The 22,306-nt window shown below is 47.0% G+C and overlaps 1 protein-coding gene across 1 annotated transcript; it reads left to right on the forward strand.

Annotated features, from left to right (window-relative positions):
* Nucleotides 1–1,593: 1,593 nt before the first annotated feature.
* On the forward strand, nucleotides 1,594–17,619 carry PARK7 (Parkinsonism associated deglycase). The gene is made up of 7 exons (XM_041772195.1): nucleotides 1,594–1,741; nucleotides 2,702–2,814; nucleotides 4,215–4,316; nucleotides 6,235–6,294; nucleotides 7,109–7,178; nucleotides 10,607–10,693; nucleotides 17,032–17,619. Exons 2-7 carry the CDS (start codon nucleotides 2,725–2,727, stop codon nucleotides 17,190–17,192), a joined length of 570 nt encoding a protein of 189 aa, XP_041628129.1. The 5' UTR covers nucleotides 1,594–1,741; nucleotides 2,702–2,724; the 3' UTR covers nucleotides 17,193–17,619.
* Nucleotides 17,620–22,306: the final 4,687 nt, after the last annotated feature.

Consider the following 22,306-nt stretch of genomic DNA (forward strand, 5'->3'; position numbering starts at 1 on the left):
AAGTAGGGCGTGTGAATAAGGGTATGCAATGCAGTGCTGTCCACACAAAAGAAAAAGAAGTGACCGCAGGGGGGCCTGGGTGGCTCAGTCCATTAAGCATCTGACATGATTTCAGCTCAGAGTCAAGAGTTCAAACTAAGGGTTGGGCTCCATGCTGGGTGTGGAGCCTACTTCAAAAAAAAAAAAAAAAAAAAAAGGCTGGAAATAACCTAAGTATTATCAGCAGGGCACCGATAAAATAAACTATGGGACATGTCACAATGGCATATTATCTGTCTGAGAAAAAAAAAAGGAAGTTCCTTTTTATAAGGAAAGATCTCCAACATTCACTTAAGGTGGCAGCAGAGAGAGAAGGACGGAACAATGCACATAGTGCGCTACATTTCTATACGAAAGATGTAAAACAAAGTATTTGCTGGTGCTTGCGTGAGGAAATCCTGGAAAGATGCTCAGGAAACGACTATAACGTTACCCGCAGGGAGTCAGGGAGGGGGGATGGTGGAAGAGAGAGGGGACAAGGATAGGAAGGAGTCCATCGGTTCAACGTTAACTTTCAGCACTTTGGGTTTTTTTTTAAGGTTTATTTATTCCTGAAAGACACACACACAGAGAGGCAGAGACACAGGCAGAGGGAGAAGCAGGCTCCACGCAGGGAGCCCGACGTGGGACTCGATCCCCGGTCTCCAGGATCACGTCCTGGGCTGAAGGCGGCGCTAAACCGCTGAGCCGCCCCGGCTGCCCGACTTTGGTTTTTGAAATGGGTTAAAGTATCAACATTCAATGCAAACTTTTAAGAACAAAGTGTGGGATTCTGACTTAAATGTCACCAAGTACCAATCAGGTCCGGGTGCTCAGCAGTGCTCTAAGCCTGTGGGTGCAGCAGCAGCAGCGCTGGGATGTTTGGGAAAAAAACAACTTTGAGAAACCATCACACGGGCAATCACCGCACGCAAACCCGTGCTGGGAGCCGCGCAGGATCCCGAGGACCGGGCGCCCACCGTGGGGACCCAGGATGGGGAAAACCTTTAAGTCCTAACAGGTCGGGGGGAAACGAGAAGGCGCTCCCGGATAGGGACGCCGAGCGTGCGAGAGAAGCGTGAAGGTGCAACTCCACGGAAACGTCTGTTGACAGCAAAGCGCCGCAGCTCCCGAGGGGACCGCGCGCGGGCAGGCTGCGGTCACAGGCGGGTTAACGCCCGTGGGCGCCAGCGGCGGGCCGGACCGCGCCGACGGGGGAGGGGAGCGTTCGTGAGGCTGCGCGAACACGCGGGATTCTCGTGGTGCCGGGTGCACCAAATGGAAACATCCCCAGCTGTCCAGGGAGGATTCTAACCCACGTGCGTCCGGGAGGATGTGACGCACGTGAGCGAGCGCCACCAGCCTGCGGCGTGCGCTGCTGGGGAGGAGGCGGGGCCTGGGCGGCGTGCGTCTGCGCAGTACCGAGGGGGGCGTGGTTAGGGGGAACGAGCAGAAAGAGAAGCCGGGCGATGTGCGTCTGCGCAGTGCAGGGCCTGGGGACGAAGGGAGAACGAGGAGGGGTCTGCGCGACGGGCGTCTGCGCAGTACCGGGGGGGCGGGGCCGAACCAGAAGCCGGGCGGCGTGCGTCTGCGCAGTGCGGCGCCGAGGGCTCGCGCTCGGGGGGCGTGCGTGCGTGCGTGCGTGCGTACTCACGTACGTCCCCGTTTAGGCCGGTTTGGGTTCGGTAGTCTCCGGCGCGGAGCTGCTGCCGACGGGGCCGAGGTGCCGGGGCTGTGGGCAGAGGCGTGGTTCGGGTCGCTGCGGGGGGCGCTGCGGGCGGCGAGGGAGCCACGGGCAGCCCGGAGCGGGCTTCGGAAGGGGGCACCGCAGGTCGCAGTCACGCCGCGCGGCGGCCTCGGGCCCTCCGGGCTTGTGTGCATGGCGTCCCCCCAGTTTGTGACTAGTCCGTGCTCTGTTTGCTGACGTGGTTTCCTTAGCGGCTGTGTTGCGCGCACAGCGGACTCCCCAGAAAGAGCAGGCTGCAAACTATTGGGGCCCCGCTTGGCAGCTGCCGCTTACCGAAGAGCCAAGTGCAAAGAGAGGGTCCGGTTGCGTTGAGTTTACTGGGGGAATTCCCACCTTTCAACATCATTAAAAAAAAAAAAATATGGTGAAATATTTAACACTGTTAACTTTCCAGAGGGTTTTGTGCAGTTATTGGAACTTCAAAGAAAATCCCCTCCAAAAATCGCAGACTGTGTGTAGCTTTTTGCCCATGAAATTAAGTTTGGACGTTTCTCTGAAAATAGTGCTTCCGAGAATAAGGCTTATCTCCCCGCATCGTGTGAAATGCAAGACCCACGTATGTGTGTTTTAGAAAGTACTGGTTGCAGTAAGTTTTGTATATTGAGTTAAAACAAAACAAAACAAAAAACATGGTCAGAGAAAATCCAAACGGTACTGACACGTGTTAGCAACCCTGCTGTGTTTTCATCTCAAAAATAACAGCAGTTGAAATTCTGTGTAAACCACTGTTAGCCTTAAAATGCTTTTTTTCATGTACTGTTTTGTCTCTCAGGATCTTTTCCTTGGGAAAAAGGAAAGCAAAGCACTTAGTTACTTTGCTTAAAAATGTTCCTGAACTTGAGATTTTTTTTAAACTTGAGGTTTTTGACTATCTTAGGGTTGCCATGCAAGTGTTTTGAAAATCTTTTTTTTTTTCTTCTTCTTCTCCCAATTAAGTCTTTTAAAAATACAACATAAAAATGGCTTCGAAAAGAGCCCTGGTCATCCTAGCCAAAGGAGCAGAGGAGATGGAGACAGTCATCCCTGTAGATGTCATGAGACGAGCTGGAGTAAGTCCTCCCAACATTTTCCAGCCCTCCCCCTTTTCAAACATTTTTGGGTTTTGAAGGCATTTTTAATAATATTCAGTGTACTTTATAAAATATTTCAAACACAAAAGTGCAGAGACTATATAACAATAAATGCCTGTCTATTGTCCGCATTTAATACTTGTTAACATTTTGCCATATTTCTTGTAAATACGTAATTTTTTGTAACATTTTGCCAAATTTCTTGTAAATATTCCTCTTCTTGAGCAACAGATGCTTTAAAAAGAAATAAAGCATTGCACAGCCCTCTTTGTAAATTTCCTGGATACTATTCCCCTTCAGCCCCAGGGATAACTCTGTTCTCTCATTAATGTGTATCCATCCCATGGATGTCTTCAGAGTAGTGTTACACTACAAGTACATTTTACAGTTCTAGTTACATCTATTTCTCTCTCTGTGTATACATATATATATATCCCTAGTGAACACTTGAATAGTATTTACTGATGCTAGATGATGCTCATCTAAGCACCTGAACTTGCTTAAGTCCTATAACAACCTTATGAGTTATTGACTGTCCTCGTTGTACAGTTGAAGAAACTAAGGCACAGGGACACTACATGAAGTGTCCATGTTGTTGTCTTAGTGAGGAGAAGAGCCAGTACTTAGACCCCAGCAGTCTGGCCCCAGAGTCTGTTAGCCCTTCATCTCTCTGGTTCTCGTAAATGAAGACACATCTAGATCCGGTTTTTTAATTTAAAATTGCTGCTTATTGTTACGTTGTATGAATATGCTGCTGTCTCTCCATTCTTTTGTTAGGGTATTTCAGGACATTGCAATACTCTAATATTCTTGTACAGGTTTCCTTATGCAAATGTGTGGGAGGTTTTCCTGGTTTTTATGCCCGAAAATGGAATTGCTTGGCCAAAGGACAGCCCATAGTTAGCATTACCAGATTTTGTCCAGTGACTCCCCAGAGTACCAGCGTGTGGGCCCACCAGCAGTGTAGGACAATCCCCATTTTCCCAGGACTAGCTCTTGGTTTTATTAACTTTTTGCAAGCTAAAGTAGTATTTCATTGTTCTTACTTGTCTTTCTATTTGAAGGAAATACCATGAGATTTAAATAGCAACAGTAACTTTGCAAGATGGATTATTAGCAGGATGTTGGCCCAAACCAGAAAGCTTGTGGGAGAAAGGACACTAACCAGGCAGGGGACCAGGATAGTATCTGTAAATCAGGACTGTCCCAGACAAACTGGGACAGACCTAGTTATTAAATATATTTAGCTAACTTAGTAGCTTAAAGTCAGCATGGTTTCATTGCAGTATTTCCTGCCAAGTTATTTTAAAACAGCAGCTGTGAAAATGTTACTCTAAATTTATGTTTCAATGTTAAATGTGATGACGTCTTTCTCTTAGATTAAAGTCACCGTTGCGGGTCTGGCTGGGAAAGACCCAGTACAGTGTAGCCGAGACGTCATCATTTGTCCTGATGCCAGTCTGGAAGATGCAAAAAAAGAGGTTTGTTATCCATACGTGGGATTATTCCTTCCTATGGCTTCTCTATCAGGTTCTTGAAATGTCTTTTGATTATATCTCAGGCTGTTAGCACAGACTTATTTTAAGGAAGTTACTTTCCTTGGATGTCTTCCCCACTATAATAAGCCCAGGGAAGTCAAGGACTCTGTATTCAAGGAAGCTGGCAGTTCCTGCTGCCTGTGCTTGGTGGTGGGACACTTTCATCAGTGTTCATCTGGCCTCAAAGGCCCCTTTGCCTCCTGTTATAACTTCATTACCTGATACAAGGAACCAACTGCCACATTTCCTGTTTCTTTATTTGAAAGCTGCTTTTTACCTTTCCATTTTCAGTGATATAGACATAGCTGTGTGATTTATTTTATGTGGAACAGCTTGTAGTTGATTAGTGGTGGGATGAAGGGAGGAGTAAGAATTCTAGTTAAATTATGCTACTTTTTCTTTATCTTGACCATTACCTTTGATGGCAACTAACACTTGGGACTCCATCAAGAGCTGAGGTCCCTTCTTCAGGAGCGAGCCCACCCAAACGTGCGTAGGCACTTTTGCACACCCTTTCATGTAGTTCACTGCTTAATGGCCATTGTGATAGTGGGTGTGACTTGTATGCTCTTGGAGTGTCGTGTCAGGAAAACAAGCAGAGCCAGCTCATGGATGCAGATCCATTTGTGCCCTGCGAAGGAGCCCAGAGCATGATTCCCATGCTCGCTGTCCTCAAATGCACAAGAGAAAAATTTATTCCTATCTAATAAATTCATGTTATTTCAGTGCCAGATTGTGGAGTATAGGAGTATTGGTATTTACATACAAATTATTGAAACATTCTAAATAGCATGTTAAAAGTGGCTGAGTAGAAGAAAATATTCCCTCTTTGTTCTTTTTCATCTTGTGGTGTCTGGGTATTTTAGAACAGTGGTTACGTTTTGTGTCTGTTTATGTTTATTCAGATTCTAAAAGGAGTGAAAGAAATTATGCACTTCACACTTTCTGTGTAGTTTGTAGTTTTGCTTGGTTTTAAAACGACAGGAGGATGTTCATTGTCTTTAAGAGTAATTCTAAGCAGTATGTGTTGCCCTAATTGTGTACTAAATTTTCACTTTGTGATCTGCTAAATAACTAAATTTTAAAAAATCTTTTTTCACATCTTAAAATATTGTTAAACCAATTTCCATTTCATAATTTCAGCAAGTTTGGCCTCAGTAGGTTGCTGGGGGTGTTGGGTGTTTAGGACAATAAAATACTGCCATCATCTCCCCTAAGTCCTACTTCTCAAAGAGGTAAAAACTTGTCTGTGCCTTTCACTTAAAATTTGTTTTTTTTTTTTAATTCTTTCTAAGATTGTGTGTGCATTCTTGTTGAAAAAGTAACTCCTATACACTGTAGACTTACAGAAAGTCCAAATGTTAAATGTCCCTTTCTTATGTCCCCTCGCCACCATCCTGTCCTGTACCATACCCCATTAGCACCTGGCTGCCTTTTGTCTGTATCTATAGACCATACACATGTATGTTAGGGGCATATACACACAACTGCCAACTGCATACTTTTTTTTTTTTTTTTTTTTTTAAGTAAGCTCTAGACTCAATGTGGGGCCTGAACTCACAGCCCCTGACATTGAGTCACATGCTCCCCTGATTGAGCCAGCCACATGCCCCTTTTTTTCTTTTTAGAAGAGTGAGATCATGCTACACCTGTAATTCTGCAACATGGACATCCTTTCACATTACCATATTCTGATTTTTTTGCTAGTTACAACATTGTGTTGTAGGGATATACTTTGATTTATTTAACTACTCTTCTGTTAACAGTTCTTTGCTCTGACCCACATTTAGGACTGTCACTGTAGTGCACCTTTCAAATGAAATGTTTTCACTCTTTTTTTTTTTTTTTGTCTTAACTACAGGGACCTTATGATGTAGTGATTCTGCCGGGAGGTAATCTGGGTGCACAGAATTTATGTGAGGTAAAGACCATATAAAGGAAGTATTTCAGTATCTGCATGTGTTATGTTGGTTTTGTTACTAAAATATTTCGGGAAGGAGGCTGGGAATAAACTAGGAGCAGGTGAAACAAAATGGTGTTCTAGCTTAAAAACATCTCTAGTGATATTTACTACACAAGTAAGTGGAATTGGTGGAACTATTATTTATGAACATATTCTGTGAATCTAATTTTGTGTTTCATGAAGGTTTAAGAGTAGAAAGCTAAGAGACCCTGGGGCTGGGGGCAGGGAGCTGCAGGGGACTGAAACTGCCAGCAGAGGTGAAAAATGGCATCAGAAGAGGCCACTGCTTCTTCATTGAAGTCTTCTGTGAGGGGTCCGCCTGCAGGAATAGCGGGAAAGGAAGAAGGGGCACAGCCAATAGATGTTTACAAAGCAGGTTGAGTCAGATACCTGGCACTCTGCCGGATCTTGTTCCTTGCTCTGCCATCTGAAAACACCACGCACCCTTCTCCTCCTTTCTCCCAGGATCACAAGATGGCAAGGGTCAATTTGCCCCAGAGAAGTTGCTTTTCTCATCTCGTCTTTAAAAATATTTAAAAAAAAATTTAAAAAAAAGTATGCCTTTCTCTTGCAATAAATGCCTTGATCAGGTTTAACGGTGTAGAAAGAGTATGAATTTGCTAATTTTTCTATTAATGAGTTAGAAATATTGTCAGAAAACAGACTAAAGGTCTTGCAGTTTAAATTAAAAGCAGATCCTCCTAAGCTTTCCAGCTGGAGATTGGCTTGTGGCTTCATGATAACTTGATGTGTTTGGGGTTTCTTTGAATAGTCTGCTGCCGTGAAGGAGATACTGAAGGAACAAGAAAACAGAAAGGGCCTCATAGCCGCCATCTGTGCAGGTAATGGGCAGAACTGTCCTGGATAAAATGTGCTGTTGGTTTTCTTCAAAAAAAAATGTGATGGGGTAGTCTCGAATTAGAAGATTTTGTTCCAAATACCTCTTTCCCTTCAAAGCATGAAGGGTATCCGTCTTGGCATGTTTTGTTTGGGTAGCATGAAGTTGGTGTCATTTCAGAAACGAGTACAGTTCTGTTTTCTGCCTCTGTGTGCTTTTGGTCTATGTTCCGTGAAACTTAATGTTTTCCATGTTTGGTTGACCTCTGAGGAAAATAATGCCCTCTGGAATTCAGTAAACAGCTTGTTCCAGCAAATCGCTGTGCCAGAAAGTGTATCTGCCAGCAGCCAGTCAGCAAGAATCGGTCAGACATAAACATAACAGCTCTGTCCTGTTCTTGCCCTACGGATTCAGAGGCCTCGGGTGCTTTCCATCTGATCCTCAGTGCAAAGTGTTAGATTTTAGGCACCATGATATCTGTCACGTAATTTAGAAGAAGGTTGTTGGTGCTTCAGAGATGTCCCCACATCTTTTAAACTTAGTAATGATTTGATTTCTGATAGCGTTGTAAAATTCAGTCTTAAATGCGCCAGCATTGTGATATTCTGCAATCTTGCATTTTTTCCAGAGTGTAATTTTAGCCAGTGCTTAGGTCTTTATGAAATGTTTGTCAAAACAACAAATAAAATGAATAAATGGATGGTTCGATCAAATGACATGATGTTTTGTTCAGTACAGTGGACTTGTTAAAGAAGTTATAAGCCGGGGATCCTTGGGACTTTGCATTAATTACAGCGGAGATTCTCAGAGTTCTTTCAAAAGTATCATAAGGTGAAAGCAGGTACTAAGACATTCTTTGCCCTCATTCTCACAGGAGTGACCTGGCAGTGGGATGCTGCCATCATTTGGGTGTGGCATGTATGCTCAAGTATTGTAAAAATCTCTGTTTTGATTTCTAACACGGCAGTTCCTGATAGCTGTAACCCACATAAGAGCTCAAGGGTCCTAAGACCTAGATGTTCGAGGACCTTAGAGTGACCGTACTGGCAGGCCCGGTCCTTGGGTTCCAGCCAGCACTGGCCTCTTGACCTCAGGGCACAGGGCTTTCTGGCTGAAGGACCCTGCAGTCACTGCAGCCCATGCAGCTCCATCCCTCTGGGTAGGAAGTTTTAGGTCCTGTTAGGTATGTGAGGACTTAGTTTCATTGCCCCCAGCACCTGGCCACAGCCTCATCCTTAGTTTCCCTAGTGGAAGGAAGAAAGGAAGGGTTTGTGCTGGATTTGTTCCCTCATGCTCTGCTGAAAGTGAAAACCACATGTCAGTTGGTCCTTCTGTGTTGCTAAGGGGGCAGAATTATTAGCTACATCTGGCTCACTGTTTCATGCTCAAGCAGCTGGAAGGCCATGCTAAGGAGCTTAGACCTTATAATCGTTTAAATCGATGTTAGCCATAAACAGCACGCTAGCCTTCTGTTTGTGTTGTTGAATATCCTGTACTGTCCTCTGGGTACAGCAAAAATAGGAGATGTGATGAAAAACGAGGTGATTCATAAGTGTTGCAGTTAGGGGCTGGGAGCTGCGTACTGAGCTGAAAAAGTGTTTGCTTAGCCCCTGATGTGAAGGGACCGAAACCGAGACTGAAAGGGAGACTGTCTTGATCAGAAAATAAAATGATACTCACTCTGGGTCAGGGAGGAAAAGGAGCCTGGAGGTGTGAGGGGCCCAGGAGTTGTCAGGTGCCTGGCTGGCTGAGCCCTGGGACCTGGAGGGCCTGGGCTGACTGCGTGGTGTTCTCTCCGTAAATCACCACATGGTGGCGCTGTTGGCTTCAGTGTAGTGGCGGCCAGAGAGGCTCCTGTCTGCGGTGCCCTCTGCTCTCACTCAGCTGGGTCCCTGCTGCAGACTCAGCAACATTTTCATCCGCCAGAGTCTCAAGTAATGGCAGGTAAATATCTCTTCTCGAATTCTCCAAATAGGATTTTTAAGCCCCAGAAAGCAGTAATTATGGGCTTACCATGATGAGTAAGGCGTCACTAAAGTCCTACATTCAACCAAAACAGAAATTTATTAACGTTAATGTAGGCAGCAGTTTTTTTGTTGTTGTTTTTTTTTTGTTTTTTTTTTTTTTGTAGGCAGCAGTTTTATTTGCTGAAGGCAACGGCCTAAAAATTCCTAACTCACTACGATTGCTCTCTCTTCACTGAATGGTTGCTTCTCAAGATTCACTTTTAAATCCAAGATCACGTAGAGAATTATTTCTTATATTTTAAAATCTTACAAAGGAAGAATGAAGGGTAATTGATGAGTCCATTCAAATAAAAATTGAGTGATAATTATTCAGTTTTTTACAGACTTAAAAGTTGCTACCATGGCTGTCTGGTATGTGGGATAAAATTAAGATGGAGAGAGAAACATCAAATCTATTTGAGGCTTTTGATTTAGGAGATATAAATCGGGACTTGGCCTGATGTCAGGCGGAAGGCTCATGTAATTAAGTATTATTTGTTGATCTTCCTGTGAACAGCAGCTGTGATCTAGCCGGTAGGTATAGTCTACAACTCCTTTTTCCTTGGAACTGTGTTGATAAATGAAAGGTCAGTGAGAGCAGGTGTGTGCATTGGCTGAAGCTAAAGCACACAGGCTGTGTCCTCGGGTCTTAGCCATGGCACCCTAACCCATTTTTTCAAGGTCACGTTGCTGTTCTGAAGCATATTTTTCTAGGTGTGACATGAGGCTTAGAGAAAAAAGTTAGAATAATCACTTTTTTAAAGTTTTAAGGCATCATAACAATGTTATAAAATAGTTTTGGTTCTCTCCTTATTTGGGGACCATTACTGATATTTGTGCATGGTCTTAAGTGGTTTTTAATAAAGAAATGCTAGTACCCTTACGTCTCAGACTTCTAGACAGTTCACAGAGCTGGACAATGTCCTGTTCGTTGTGATAATCCTACCGCCTGGGATGTTTGGGTAGGTAAGTGGAGGGATGACTGCTAATCTTTCATTTTCAAGTAGAAAACCGTAGTCTGAGATAGCAGTCAAATCCAAAGTTGGGAGAGCACTGGCTGCCTTTCATGTGCGACTAGATTATTTGCTAAGAGGAAGGCCTTGGTGGCCTCCCCTCTGACCCCTGGGACCCTTGCCTGCAGTTCCTTGAGCGGGGCCACACTCTGTTTATCTGGATGCTGCTGGTAGGATTTATGATTAAATGGGTATTGTTGTGTTTTGAGTTTGTACGCTTTTGCCAGATGTGCCGAGCAGATGGTTTATTATAAACATACTTTACCTCATATGAAAAAGTGTTTAATTTCAGAATCATAAGTATATTTTAGGTAAAAAGCCTCCTGGTTTTGAGGAATACTTCTGCTGCTGCAATTTTTAAACCATTGGGTTTTTTGTATCCACACTGAAGTCTTTTTTATTAATCTTTTTAGGTCCTACAGCTCTTTTGGCTCATGAAATAGGTTTTGGAAGCAAAGTTACAACACACCCACTTGCTAAAGACAAAATGATGAATGGAAGTAAGTATATGCTTCTATTTTCAATATACAGAAAGACCTTCTCAGCTGCTATTTAGTATTGTTTCCCACCCAGGATAACCTTGTGTAGGGGGACTCTAGGAGTTCAGGTGTGGGGTGTTCCTTGCTTTCTTCTCAAGTGTTCCACCTAGAGAGGGAACAGGCAGTGGGGCAGAGGTGGTGCATGCTTGTCTCTGTTTGTGCCCTGATGGGGGTTCAGGGACTAAGTGAAGGCCAGCCAGAGACCCGATTGTCCTCAATGGGAATGATTATGAAATGCCAGGTTAACTAGGATTTTTTTACTAAACACTTTGCCAGCAGCCTGAGGGTAAACTTTAAACCTCGACAGCAATTTCAGAAAATGCCCTTTTGCCCACAGTCCAAAGTAAAGTGAATATTACTCTCTTCATGGGTGGCAGGTCTGTTTCCTTGGGTGACAGGGTTTTGTATTTATTGTTTTTTTTTTTCTTAGATTTATTTACTTTTAGAGAGTGTGAGTGGTGGGGAGGGGCAAAAGGAGGGGAACAAGCAGACTTCCCTGCTGAGCATGGAGCCCAATGAGGGGCTAGATCCCAGGACCATGAGATTGTGACCTGAGCTGAAGCCAAGAGTCAGTTGCTCAACTGACTGAACCAGCCAGGCACCCTCTTGGATAACTTGTTTCTTTCATAAATACCAGCTAGACAGCTAATTTTTATTAATTTATCTTTATAATTTTTATTCCAGGTAGAGTGCAGATGGTATGGGTAGGGGGTGAAGTAAAAACATACATATGCCTTTTCTTACTTCCTCACCCCTTTTCTGCTTTTCAGAGGTAACTTTTGTTAGAAAGTTCTCTGTGTAACCCCAGGATTTTCTCTGCACATACTCTTTATCCTTTGCAGTTTAATATTTTTACTCAAATGAGATCTGCTAAATGTATTGTTCTCCAGCTTGCTTTTTAAACTTAAGATTGTATCTTTTTGGCAGTGGGGGAGGGGGTCATTTATTGAATATTTCTTTAAGTAGAGAGCAATGGCAAAGCAGTATAACTATCTGAATGTACAACTATGTACTGACTGATCCTCCCTCATAACAGCCAACGCTTCTCAGTGTGACATTCCGAACACCAACCAAATAGTGTCTTTTGTCAGACAGGTGGTGTTTTCCTCTGCCGTCTGTCCGTGGAGTGTCTGTAACAGAGGCAGAGGCCCAGGAACTTGCACAGAGAAAGAAAACTCACACTAGTGTGGGTCATTGCAAGAACATCTAAAATTTCCAGTTAGAAGCCAAAAGTGGTTCAGTTGGCATTTGGCCAGCAAGGAGACTGTGACTGGCTCCAGGTAAAACATCAGCCAGCCTTATTTCAGCGAATAAAGAAAAAGACAAAACAGTAACATCAGCACTGCTTTGGAAACATCTGTGCCAGAGATACATTTTCTCCCCTCTTTCAGTCCTGCTGGAGGCTGGTTCTGAACTAAAACAACAAAGAGGGCCGTAGCATCTCTTACACTCTCTCTACAGCCACGTGAGGTTGTACATTTTCACTGTAGTGCTTTTTCCTTCTAAGTAACAGACCTTGCTTTTTAGAGCAGTGTTAGGTTCACAGCAGAATTAAGCAGAAAATGCTGAGTTCCCACACATGCCCTGCCCCCCCCCCCCAGTCTCCCTGCCTTCCTCTTCCATACCAGAGCAGTACCTGTGTTACAGTCCATGAACCTACCCTTATGCGTTGTCAGCTCCCCGAGTCCATCATTTATCTAAGTGTTCGTGCTGTTGCACGTTCTGAATTTTTTTTTTCCCAAAGATTTTATTTATTCGTGAGAGACATAGACACTGTCATAGGCAGAGGGAGAAGCAGGCTCCATGCAGGAAGCCTGATGTGGGACTCAATCCCAGGTCTCCAGGAGCACACCCTGAGCCAAAGAGACACAACCACTGAACCACCCAGGTGCCCCAGATTGTGAATATTCTTAAATTTGATCCAAATTAATATTTTCTTAAAAGTCTCTAACTTTATTTTAGTTGTTAGAAAGATACTAAGTTGTCAGTAAAACCATCTGTGTGAAAAGTTATTTTTTTAATTAAAAGGCCCTGGCTGCTGGGTATTTTTTAATGTAGAAATAGAATTTACTTGGAGCTAATAGGTTCTGGAGAGTCAGATTGGAATCAGGCTTCCTTTTTAGTAGTTACAACATTTGGGGGGAAGGGTCGAATAGTAGGCCACGTTCCTCCTTTATCTGAAGGTGGATCTGTTGTGTCTATTTCCCTGTAATGCCTCAAGAACACTGAGGTTGATTAGGAATAGAGGAAGATTAGATTGTTAACTCTCAAGGTTTATAAAGTACATTCACAAGCATTATCTCCACTGGTGCCTAGCAAGGCAGGTATTGACTTCACAAATGAGGATACCGGCTCTGAGAGGCCAGGCGACTTGCCCAGAGTCAGGCTGGAACTCTGGCCCCGCCTCTGTCCCAGTGAGGCTCCCACACATGTTTAAGTTACGAGGTATTGAGTTCAGCCAGTAAATCCTACTGTGAGGGGGAAAAAAAATGTTTGAAACATCTGCCCCTTCAGAGCGCTCCAAGAAGTGGAGCTGTCGTCACCTCCTGGGTGTCTCCTCTGGTCCTCCTCCTTGTCCTCATCATGTACTTAGATCAGCGTGACATTTTTGCTCAGATAAGCAATTCAGTCTGAAGGACAAGGTCTTCCTGTTTCTCAGTTCTTAAATGAAGAAATAATGACTTTGATAATCTTTTCATTTCCTACCTGTCCATTGTTCTAGCAAGCATCTGAAGGCCCCATCCTGTAGCTGAGCAGTGAAGAGCTGCGTCCCCTGGGCCAGGCCCTGTGGGTGTGGCTCCTGGCTGTGGGCGGTCTCCTTCCCCCGCCCAGCCTCGGTTTCTCACCTGTCCTCTAAGGATCCCAGTGCCCCCCCCCACATGGCACTGTTGACAGGCCCTGTGAGTTACTGTGTGTGTAATGCACACAGAATGTTGCCTGGCACGAGCCTGCACAGGGGAAGGGGGGAAGCTGGTCCATGCCCAGCTCTGGGCTGAGTACCCTGTTGTAATAACACTACCACTTGGTTCTGGTATCCATGTGACTGGACTCCCATAGCAGTCCTGGGAGGTTGGTATCCTCCCCATTTTACAGAAGAGGAAAGTGAGGCTCAAAGAGATCAGACACCTACTAAACATCAGCCCTCAGAGTTGAACCCAGAGCTGCTGTGCTCAGAGGTCAGTGACTTCCTTAAGGGGCTAGATGGTAAATATTTCAGGCTCTCAGGGACTTCAGGTCTGTATAGCAAGTGCTCTGCTGTTGCAGAACCACTGACCTGGTAGGTGCCATGTGTGCCGGTAAAAGCAGCTGTTTGGTGCTGACCCCTTGTGTCTAGGGTCCCCGGTTGGGTTTCCTTTGAAGAGACTTCCCGGCTTTGGGGTGCTTGCTTAAAGTTAACAAGAAATTAATAACTAATGCTTTATGCCAGTGACTGTGGGGTGTAGATATGCAGAGTTCCCCAGTCTGAATCAGCTGTGTGTATGCACGGGGCTGGTGGGCCTGGTGTGTGTGCGTTGTCTTTGTCTGTCCTTGCCACTAGGTGGAGGTAGTTGGTAAGTGTAGACCTTTTTGCTCTTCCTGGTTGAAATTTTGAACCATGGAACCTTGAAATGTCTTTAACTAGTCTAAGCTGTGTTTGTAATATTTTGCCCACGAAGAGATTGTCCGGTGAGCCATTTAAAAATTGCCTCACACCGCCGCAGTCTGGGCAGTCCATCTCGTAGCTCTGGGAGACTGGACCCAGCCGGTTTTCTGGTTTAGCATCTAAAATTGTCTTGGCCCGGTTTAACCATCAGTAAATGACATTAGATTTTGCAAGCCTTTTCCCTTCAAACTAGAGGTCCTCTTCTCTACAGTAGTGTAACTAGTGTACGTTTGTGAAGTGCTGTATTTGGGTTTTTCAGTGGGTGACTTGATCTCTGGTGAGGTTAGTAAGATAGCAACTACTCTAGGTGTTTGTGATCACTGGGAAAGGGCGTGAACAGCAGAAGAGTGGTGTCTGTGTGGCGCCGCCACCCCCTCCATCACCTAGGACAGACAGCTAGAGTCATTCTCCCACCTTCCCACGTTCAGTCCAGCGCTGAGCTCTGGGCATTTTGTCTCTAAGAGTTTTCTCAAACCTTCATTTCTTCCCTGTCACCACTGTCCATACCCAGGTCACCAGTAGCTCCTACTGTCTTCTTTGGTTCCTTCCAGTCCAGTCTCTGTGCAGGCCAGACCCAGAGGGGGCCTGCCCAGCAGGATGTGGATTACAGAGTCACCTTTAGGTGCTGGAGAAAGTTGGCAGAGGTTTCTTCTGGGGACAGAACTGGCTATGTTCTGATGTAAACTTTGGAAAGGTGACATTTTTTGTGGGCTGAGCAGGGAGTGGAAAGAAGGGCAGCTGGATCAGAGGGCTGGAACACGGAGATCCTGCATGAAGGCAGCAGATGCAGAGAGGAGAAGACAGGAATGTTCATAGGTTCGCCTGATACTTAGGGGCATCTCCGTGGTACTGTTAGTGTTCTAGGCCACAGGAGGCTGATGGAGGCCCAGCTTTTTCTTTTTTTTTTTTTTACTTTTATTTTTTTTAAAGATTATTTATTTATTCATTAGAGACACAAAGACAGAGACACAGGCAGAGGGAGGAGCAGGCTCCTCACAGGGAGCTTGATGCGGACTCGATCCCCGGACTCCAGGATCACACCCTGAGCCAAAGGCAGATGCTCAACAGCTGAGCCACCCAGGTGTCCCAAGGCCCAGCCTTTTAAAGAGCAGACAGCAAACGGGGACTATTTTCATATCGTGTCAGTGCTGGGAGGTACCTGAGGGACCCAATTGAGGGAGGGATCACATATGCTTCCTCTGAGGGGTGGTGGGAGGAGGTGAGAGCTTTCCAGGCAGTGGGAGCAGGGGGGCCAGGAAGTGCCAGGTGGGAGCCCAGTGGGAACAGGTTGGGGAAGGAGGGGGGCCAGGTCATGAGTTCAGGCCTAGTCAGTCCATGCACAGGGTGGGTTTGCTGACGACTTCTGTAGAGGGTAAGGCATTGGGGAAGCTGGTGCTGAGGAAGCCCAGCTTTGTGGCTGTGATTTGTCCATATGTCACATCATTCACCGAATTCAAATATAGGAGAAGCACATTCTTGTTTTATTATATTTGCCTCCAAAAAGCCAGTTGGGGAACATGGAAGGGGGTGCCCAAGAAATGAATGGTTGCTCCCTCCGTGCATCCGCCTCCTCCCCTGCCTGCGTGTCCTATGTAATTTTTAGAACATTGGTCGTTTTTGAGACAGCAGAGTGTGTGTGATACAGGCAGTCTGTACCAGGGATTCTGTGACAGGTAGTATGTATGACAGGCAGTCTGTGTGACAGGGAGTCTCTGTGACGGGTAGTCACAACCCTGTGTCACAACACAGGGTCTGTATGGTAGGAAGTCTGCTTGGCAGGCATTTCTGTGACAGCCTGTATGACAGGAGTCTGTAACAGGCGGTCTGTGACAGTCTGCGTGACAGAGTATGGTAGAGAATCGGTGTGACAGGGAGTCTGTGTAACAGTTTATATGATAGGTAGTGTGTGACGCGGAGTCTGTACAATAGGAAGTCTGCTTGGCAGGCATGTCCACTCTCTTACATGGAGTATGTGTGACACGGAGCCTGCTTGACAAGGGGAAGGGAAGGTGGGCCTCTCAGGAGGGAATAAATGGTTTTCAAGAAAGATGAAAGGGCCCTTGGGAGAACAGATGGGAGGTGTGGTTGTTGGTGACAAAGCCTGTGTGTGGCGTGGACTTCTGGTCTCCTCTCCCAGGACATGAGTCCCTCCTCCCCAGTTGATGGACTCCTGAGGGGACACGACAGCCGAGGAGGACCTGTCTTCAGGCGGTAGAGGGGGCTCCAGAGGAAGCCTCTCCCAGCCAGTGCCGTTTTGCAAGGGCCTTCAGCTCAAAACATTTACTGCTGGTGGCAAGACAGCACGTTCTGAGGTGGCAGGCGCTGCTTACCTGCCGGCATGCCAGTGTTCGGGCGGACCCCTGAGCATCTGTTGATGATAGAAACGTGAATAATCGGCCTTCACTCCTACTCACCCTCACACGTACAAGGCCTTTCGCAACTGCTTTTAACCTAGGTATCCTTATCTATTTCATTTCAACAGCTGTTTGTCCTCGCCTCCCTGCGGCAGGCGGCTGCTTCAGTCTCGGCACCTCCTTGCCAGAGCTCCGAGTGCCTCCCGAAGCTTCTCCTGTGGCTGGCGACAGGGTGGCTTTTGGTTTTTTGAAATTTATATGAGCCTGTTAGGATGTAACCCTTTTTTGTTCTTACTTTGAAGGTCATTACAGCTACTCTGAGAACCGTGTGGAGAAGGACGGCCTGATCCTCACGAGCCGTGGGCCTGGAACCAGCTTTGAGTTTGCGCTTGCGATTGTCGAGGCGCTGAGCGGCAAGGAGGTGGCTGACCAAGTGAAGGCCCCGCTTGTTCTTAAAGATTAAAGCAGAAATCTTCGATGATGAAGTAGAGAAATGTGCCGTTTGTCATCCTTCTCACTGTGTTCACTTTAAGCAAAATGGGCAGTTCCCGCGCAGTCTGGCTGTGAAGTGGCAGCCTCACCAAGCTTCCCCACCTGCGCCCAGGTCCTCATGGTCCTGAGCCTTGATGGCAGAGTAAATGGCATTTAGCAAACTACTGGTTGTTACTCCATTTATCCCTCAATTCCTCCTTTTTGTGTGTGAAACCAAATTCACTGTCAGCGTCACTTGCAGCTGGTAAGTGTTGATACAGCGACTGAGATAAAAGAGCAGTGAACATGTTTGACATGGCAAGGAGGAAAAGCATAAAAGCAAAGATTTAAGAAGTTTGTGATTTTCCCCCCATTTGTTAATTGTATATTGTTAATGTGCTATTAAAAATACCAGTGAAGTTGTTAGTCGTAGTGGATTTTTGCGACCACCTCCTTTTCCCGCTGCGGAAAGGGCCCTCAGAAGTGAAAACGTTTCGAGGTCTGTTTTCCCTTTTTCAGGGAACAGATTCCGGGGGCTGACGTGTGTGGCCTGGGCCCACCAGCCAGAGCCCCCGCTGTCCCTGTCCACAGGACCCTGGGGAATCGCGTCAGCTGGTGGGACTCCATCCTGGGGTCACTGAGGAGAGCCTGCCCAGACACGCTGAGAACAGTACCTGACCTGGGAGCCAGCTGTAAGCTGAGCAAGAACGGCTCTTGGGTTGTTCATAGAAGCCATCAAATTCCCTTGGCTTTTCTGTCTCACCACTAGCTCCAAAGGGCTGGAGGGGGGAGGTTCAGGCTGCGGACCACGGAGCTGGTAAGTACAACTCTTACCTGAACAGCCTCTTCCGGGGATACCTTCTCTTCCTTCCTCTTTCTTCTACCCCTTCCCGCCTCTGGCAAAGAACAAATGACAGCAAGCTTTCTGGAAAGGCCAGCTGGTGACTATTTTAAACCTGTGGTCCATACAGTCTCTCACAATGACTCGATGGGCCTTGTAGCCCCAAAGCAGCAGACAAGACACGTTGGGCAATAATCCTGGTTGTGTTCCAACAAAATTTACAAAAGCAGACAGCTGTGGTGATTTGGCCCTCAGGCCATGCTTTGCTGACCCCTGGCCTGGGAGGCAAGGCAGATAATTTTTTTTTTAATGCAGACCTGTAACTGTTTATCATATGATAAACTATTGAAGCTATGGAGACTGCTAAGGGAGAGAGAACAGGAGAGACCGTCCTGAGAAGAAAGTAGGGTAAGGAGGCAGTGGTGGGTTACTCTCTGCAGCTGGTTAGAAGAGGCCTCTCTGGAAAGGGACCTCGGAAGCTCTGGAGACTTGGGTGTGAATGAGGCAGGTTTGGTAGCATTCCAGGAAGGAGAAGCCGGAAGTGCAAAGGGCCTGAGGCAGGAGCACAGGAGGTGTGGAGGGACAGCAAGGGGGCTGGTTGAGGGGGGAACTCGAGGAGGTGAAGTTGGGGAGGCAGCCAGAGCCAAGGCTTGGAACTGACTCAGAGCCATCAAGGAGGAACCCAGTCCTACTTGGCTCAGAGGCCCTGCTGAGAAGGGCTGCTGCGGGCCCCTGGGTGGGAGGCTTGAGGCATGGTGCGGAAGGCAGTGGTGGGGCGCCTGTGCACCCTCAGGGGAAGAGGCGTGCACCTGGGGCATGTGGCCGCATCTCCTACTTGAACACGGTCAAGTGGAGCCTCTGTCTGGAGCAGGAGGAGGTGGTTGGTGGTGGGCGGGGTGAATTTAGAGCAGTGTTGGACGAACTTGAGGTGTCTATAAAATACACTTTCAGGGCAGCCGGGGTGGCTCAGCAGTTTAGCGCCGCCTTCAGCCCAGGGCCTGATCTTGGGGATCTTGGGGACCTGGGATCGAGTCCCATGTCGGGCTCCCTGCATGGAGCCTGCTTCTCCCTCTGCCTGTGTCTCTGCCTCTGTCTCTCTCTGTGTCTCTCATGAATAAATAAAATCTTAAAAAAAAAAAAAAATACACTTTCACTAAGGAAAGAGAAACCAGAAAGTCACAAATTACTGACCTGAGAACAGTGAGCATTTGTAAACTCCTGAGTTACTTGGGTTTGACCAGCTGCCTGGAGCTCCAAATAAGCCCCCTGGAATTTTAGCCTGATCTACAGAAAGGATCTACAGGAAGGGAACCATCAAGTAAAGATTTGAATTTTTGTACCCTTAGGGCAGCCAGGAAAGGTGGTTGCAGAAGGGACAATGAAGGAGCGTTTCTAAGAGGATCCTTTATCAGGGCTCAGGTGTTGTAGGGAAGGGTTTTCCCCTGACAATGTTCGGGCAGGGGCAGCACAGCCGCCTTATCTAAACCTAGGCCCTTTCTGGCTGGGTCGAGAATTACTGGCTTGAGGCACGTTGATAAGAGCCTCCACCCTCTCCAGCTACTGCTTTTCTGTGCTAAACACACCTGCCTCCTCCTAGGAAGCTGGGGAGAGGGGGGACCAACAAAACCTGGGGACATTTGAAAATACCTGGTGTTGGAGCTTAGGAGTGTGGTCTGTCCAGCCTGCCTGGATGACCCCCGCCTAGGCTTGGGGTCACCAAAGGTCAAAGGTGGTGGGACTTTGGCCCCCACTTGGTGCGCTCTCCCTTAGGGTCACTGGCCGCAGCTTTGAGCACTCCGTCAGACTCCCCGCGTCGCCCTGATGGTTATGGAGGAGAGCGGCTCCAGAACTTCAGCTCCAGCCTGGAGCTCAGTCTCCCTGAGAGAGGAGAAGACATCCTGGCAGGACACGTTCCTGGGGCCCATGGGAGGTGACAGCCACACGGCTCTTCTGAAGGGGAAGACTGTAACTGTCCCTCAGTGTGATTTAGGGTACGTGAGAGGCTCTGATGGAGTCCCCAGGTGCTGAATAGCAGGACAGGGAAGGAGCCACAGCTTTCTGAGTCTACTGTGTACCAGTCACTGAGCCGGGTGACTCAATTCTTTCACACTTTATGCAAGAGTGTCACCTCATTCTGCCCCTTGACTGGGCTCTGATTATGTTGGAGAGAGAGTGTTGTCTAGCAGTACGGAGACATTTCCCACGCTACCCACTTCAGCAGCATCTCCAGCACCAGCAGCCCTACAGCGCACCACTGAGGTTGCCATCCCTCCAAGAAAGGAGAAAAACCTCGTCCTTTCAGAGGTCGAGACTCTGTCTGTCCTGTGCTTTATAGGATCGAAGGCCACAGTACAAGGGCAGTACATTTCTTACACTGTGAAACGTTCAAATGTAGAGTGTTATGTTTACTGTCTCATTTTAGAATCTGGTTACATCTTTTCTATCCTACAGTGTCTGTTCCCCAAGGAATGAGGTGAACATTAAATTTTCCTGCAGGGCATCTGGGTGGCTCAGTGGTTGAGTGTCTGCCTTCAGCTCAGGGTGTATCCCGGGGTCCTGGGATTGAGTCCCGCATCGGGCTCCCTGCATGCAGCCTGCTTCTCCCTCTGCCTATGTCTCTGCCTCTCTCTCTGTGTCTCTCATAAATGAATAAATAAAATCTTAAAAAATTTTTCTTCCTGCAGAATAATCTGGGTTTTTTTAGGAAATTCCTATCTTTGCTCTTAGGGGACTCTACGAAGTCCCGCCTGCCTGCCAAGTCCTCAGCCTCCTTCATGGGGCCAGCTGTGAGGTGCAGGAAGGCGCAAGAAACCCTAGCGTTTGCTCCTAGGGCGGGGTCCTTCTGGAGCTGGCCCTTGGCACTGTCCCGGTTCTGGCCCCGGGCTCCCCTGGGACCTGGAGGAAGGCTTCACGTGCTCACCATTTCCACCATGGCTATCATCTTCATCATCACCACCCCCTCTGCTTCCTGCAGCCTGAAGGGGCTGCTCCAGGTTCCCGAACCAGTCCTGGGCAGGCGGCAGTGATCGACGAGCCAGATGAGGTTGCCCCGCCAGCCCTCATGGGCTGCTGCTTTATTTTGCTTTTTCAGTTCTGCGTCCTCGGGTCTTCTCTTTTTAAAACACAATCTGTTTTTGAGTTTCGGTCTGCTCTTGGAAATTTTTACTAGGCTTAAAAAGAACATGAGAGGGGCACCTGGCAGCCTAAGTCAGTGGAGCGCAGTACTCTTAATCTTAGGGTCATGAGTTTGAGCCCCATGTTGGGGGTAGAGATGACTTTTTTAAAAAATACAAATAAAATCCTTAAAAAAAAAAAAAAAAGTGGGCAGCCTGGGTGGCCCAGTGGTTTAGCGCCGCCTTCAGCCCAGGGCCTGATCCTGGAGACCCCAGATTGAGTCCCCCATCGGGCTCCCTGCATGGGGCCTGCTTCTCCCTCTGTCTGTGTCTCTGCCTCTCTCTCTCTCTCTCTCTCTTTCATGAATAAATAAATAAAATCTTAAAAAAAAAAAGTCGAAACGAAAAGTTCATTGTCTTAAAGAACAAAGACAAGAACAATGTTATAGGTAATGCAGGAGCCACGCACAGGCACAGCCCCCTGGGTGGGGATGAGAGGATCTGGGGAGCTAGAGCAACCAGGCTCAGGGCTCTGGGCCTCACTGGGTCCACATCTCTGTGTGAGTGTTTTTTTTTTTTTTTAAAGCCAGATAAAGGTGAGCATGCCATAAAAAGCATGCTTGTCTGAGGTTTCTTCTTTCAAAGGGAGAATCATTTCACCACGTTTACCCAAGAGAAAGTCATGCTTTGTTTTTACAGCCAGATGGAATGTAGCCGGTGTCTGTTCTAACTTCCTGTGTTCTGAGGGTCTGTCCTTCCAGGCCGGCTATTGTAGGGAGGCCTTGGACCCCGGCTGTCCTGAGCCCCGGGCCCCAACACCACCTGCGGGTCTATTTCACAAAAAGCAGAATTGTCCCCCTGCGTTGCCGAATGATGCCCCGGGAACGCAGCCTTGGGAAGGGTGACTCGCCAGGTGGGAGGCTGGTAGAAGATGGTCCACCAGCCTTGGGGCCTGAGACCATCCCTTCCTGCGCATTGAAGCTGCGAATCAGTGAGAGAATAAAATGTGCGGGTTCGAGAGTAGGAATGAGGTCATCGTCTTTTCTAATACCTGGTTATACTTCCACATCCCTTATCCAAGAATGACAGCCACTCAGCACACTTAGGGCCCAGCAAATTACCTCTGGATCGTGGATAATACTAGGTCATTAT

This window comes from Vulpes lagopus, chromosome 10 (genome assembly GCF_018345385.1).
Source record: "Vulpes lagopus strain Blue_001 chromosome 10, ASM1834538v1, whole genome shotgun sequence".
Lineage (NCBI taxonomy): Eukaryota > Metazoa > Chordata > Mammalia > Carnivora > Canidae > Vulpes > Vulpes lagopus.

What these genes read in the sequence shown, in the direction of transcription:
- PARK7 (XM_041772195.1), top strand. Translation starts at nt 2,725, where the DNA reads ATGGCTTCGAAAAGAGCCCTGGTCATCCTAGCCAAAGGAGCAGAGGAG. An exon ending in ATGTCATGAGACGAGCTGGA is followed by an intron (nt 2,815 to 4,214) that starts GTAAGTCCTCCC and finishes TCTTTCTCTTAG; the next exon opens with ATTAAAGTCACCGTTGCGGG. An exon ending in CATAGCCGCCATCTGTGCAG is followed by an intron (nt 7,179 to 10,606) that starts GTAATGGGCAGA and finishes TAATCTTTTTAG; the next exon opens with GTCCTACAGCTCTTTTGGCT.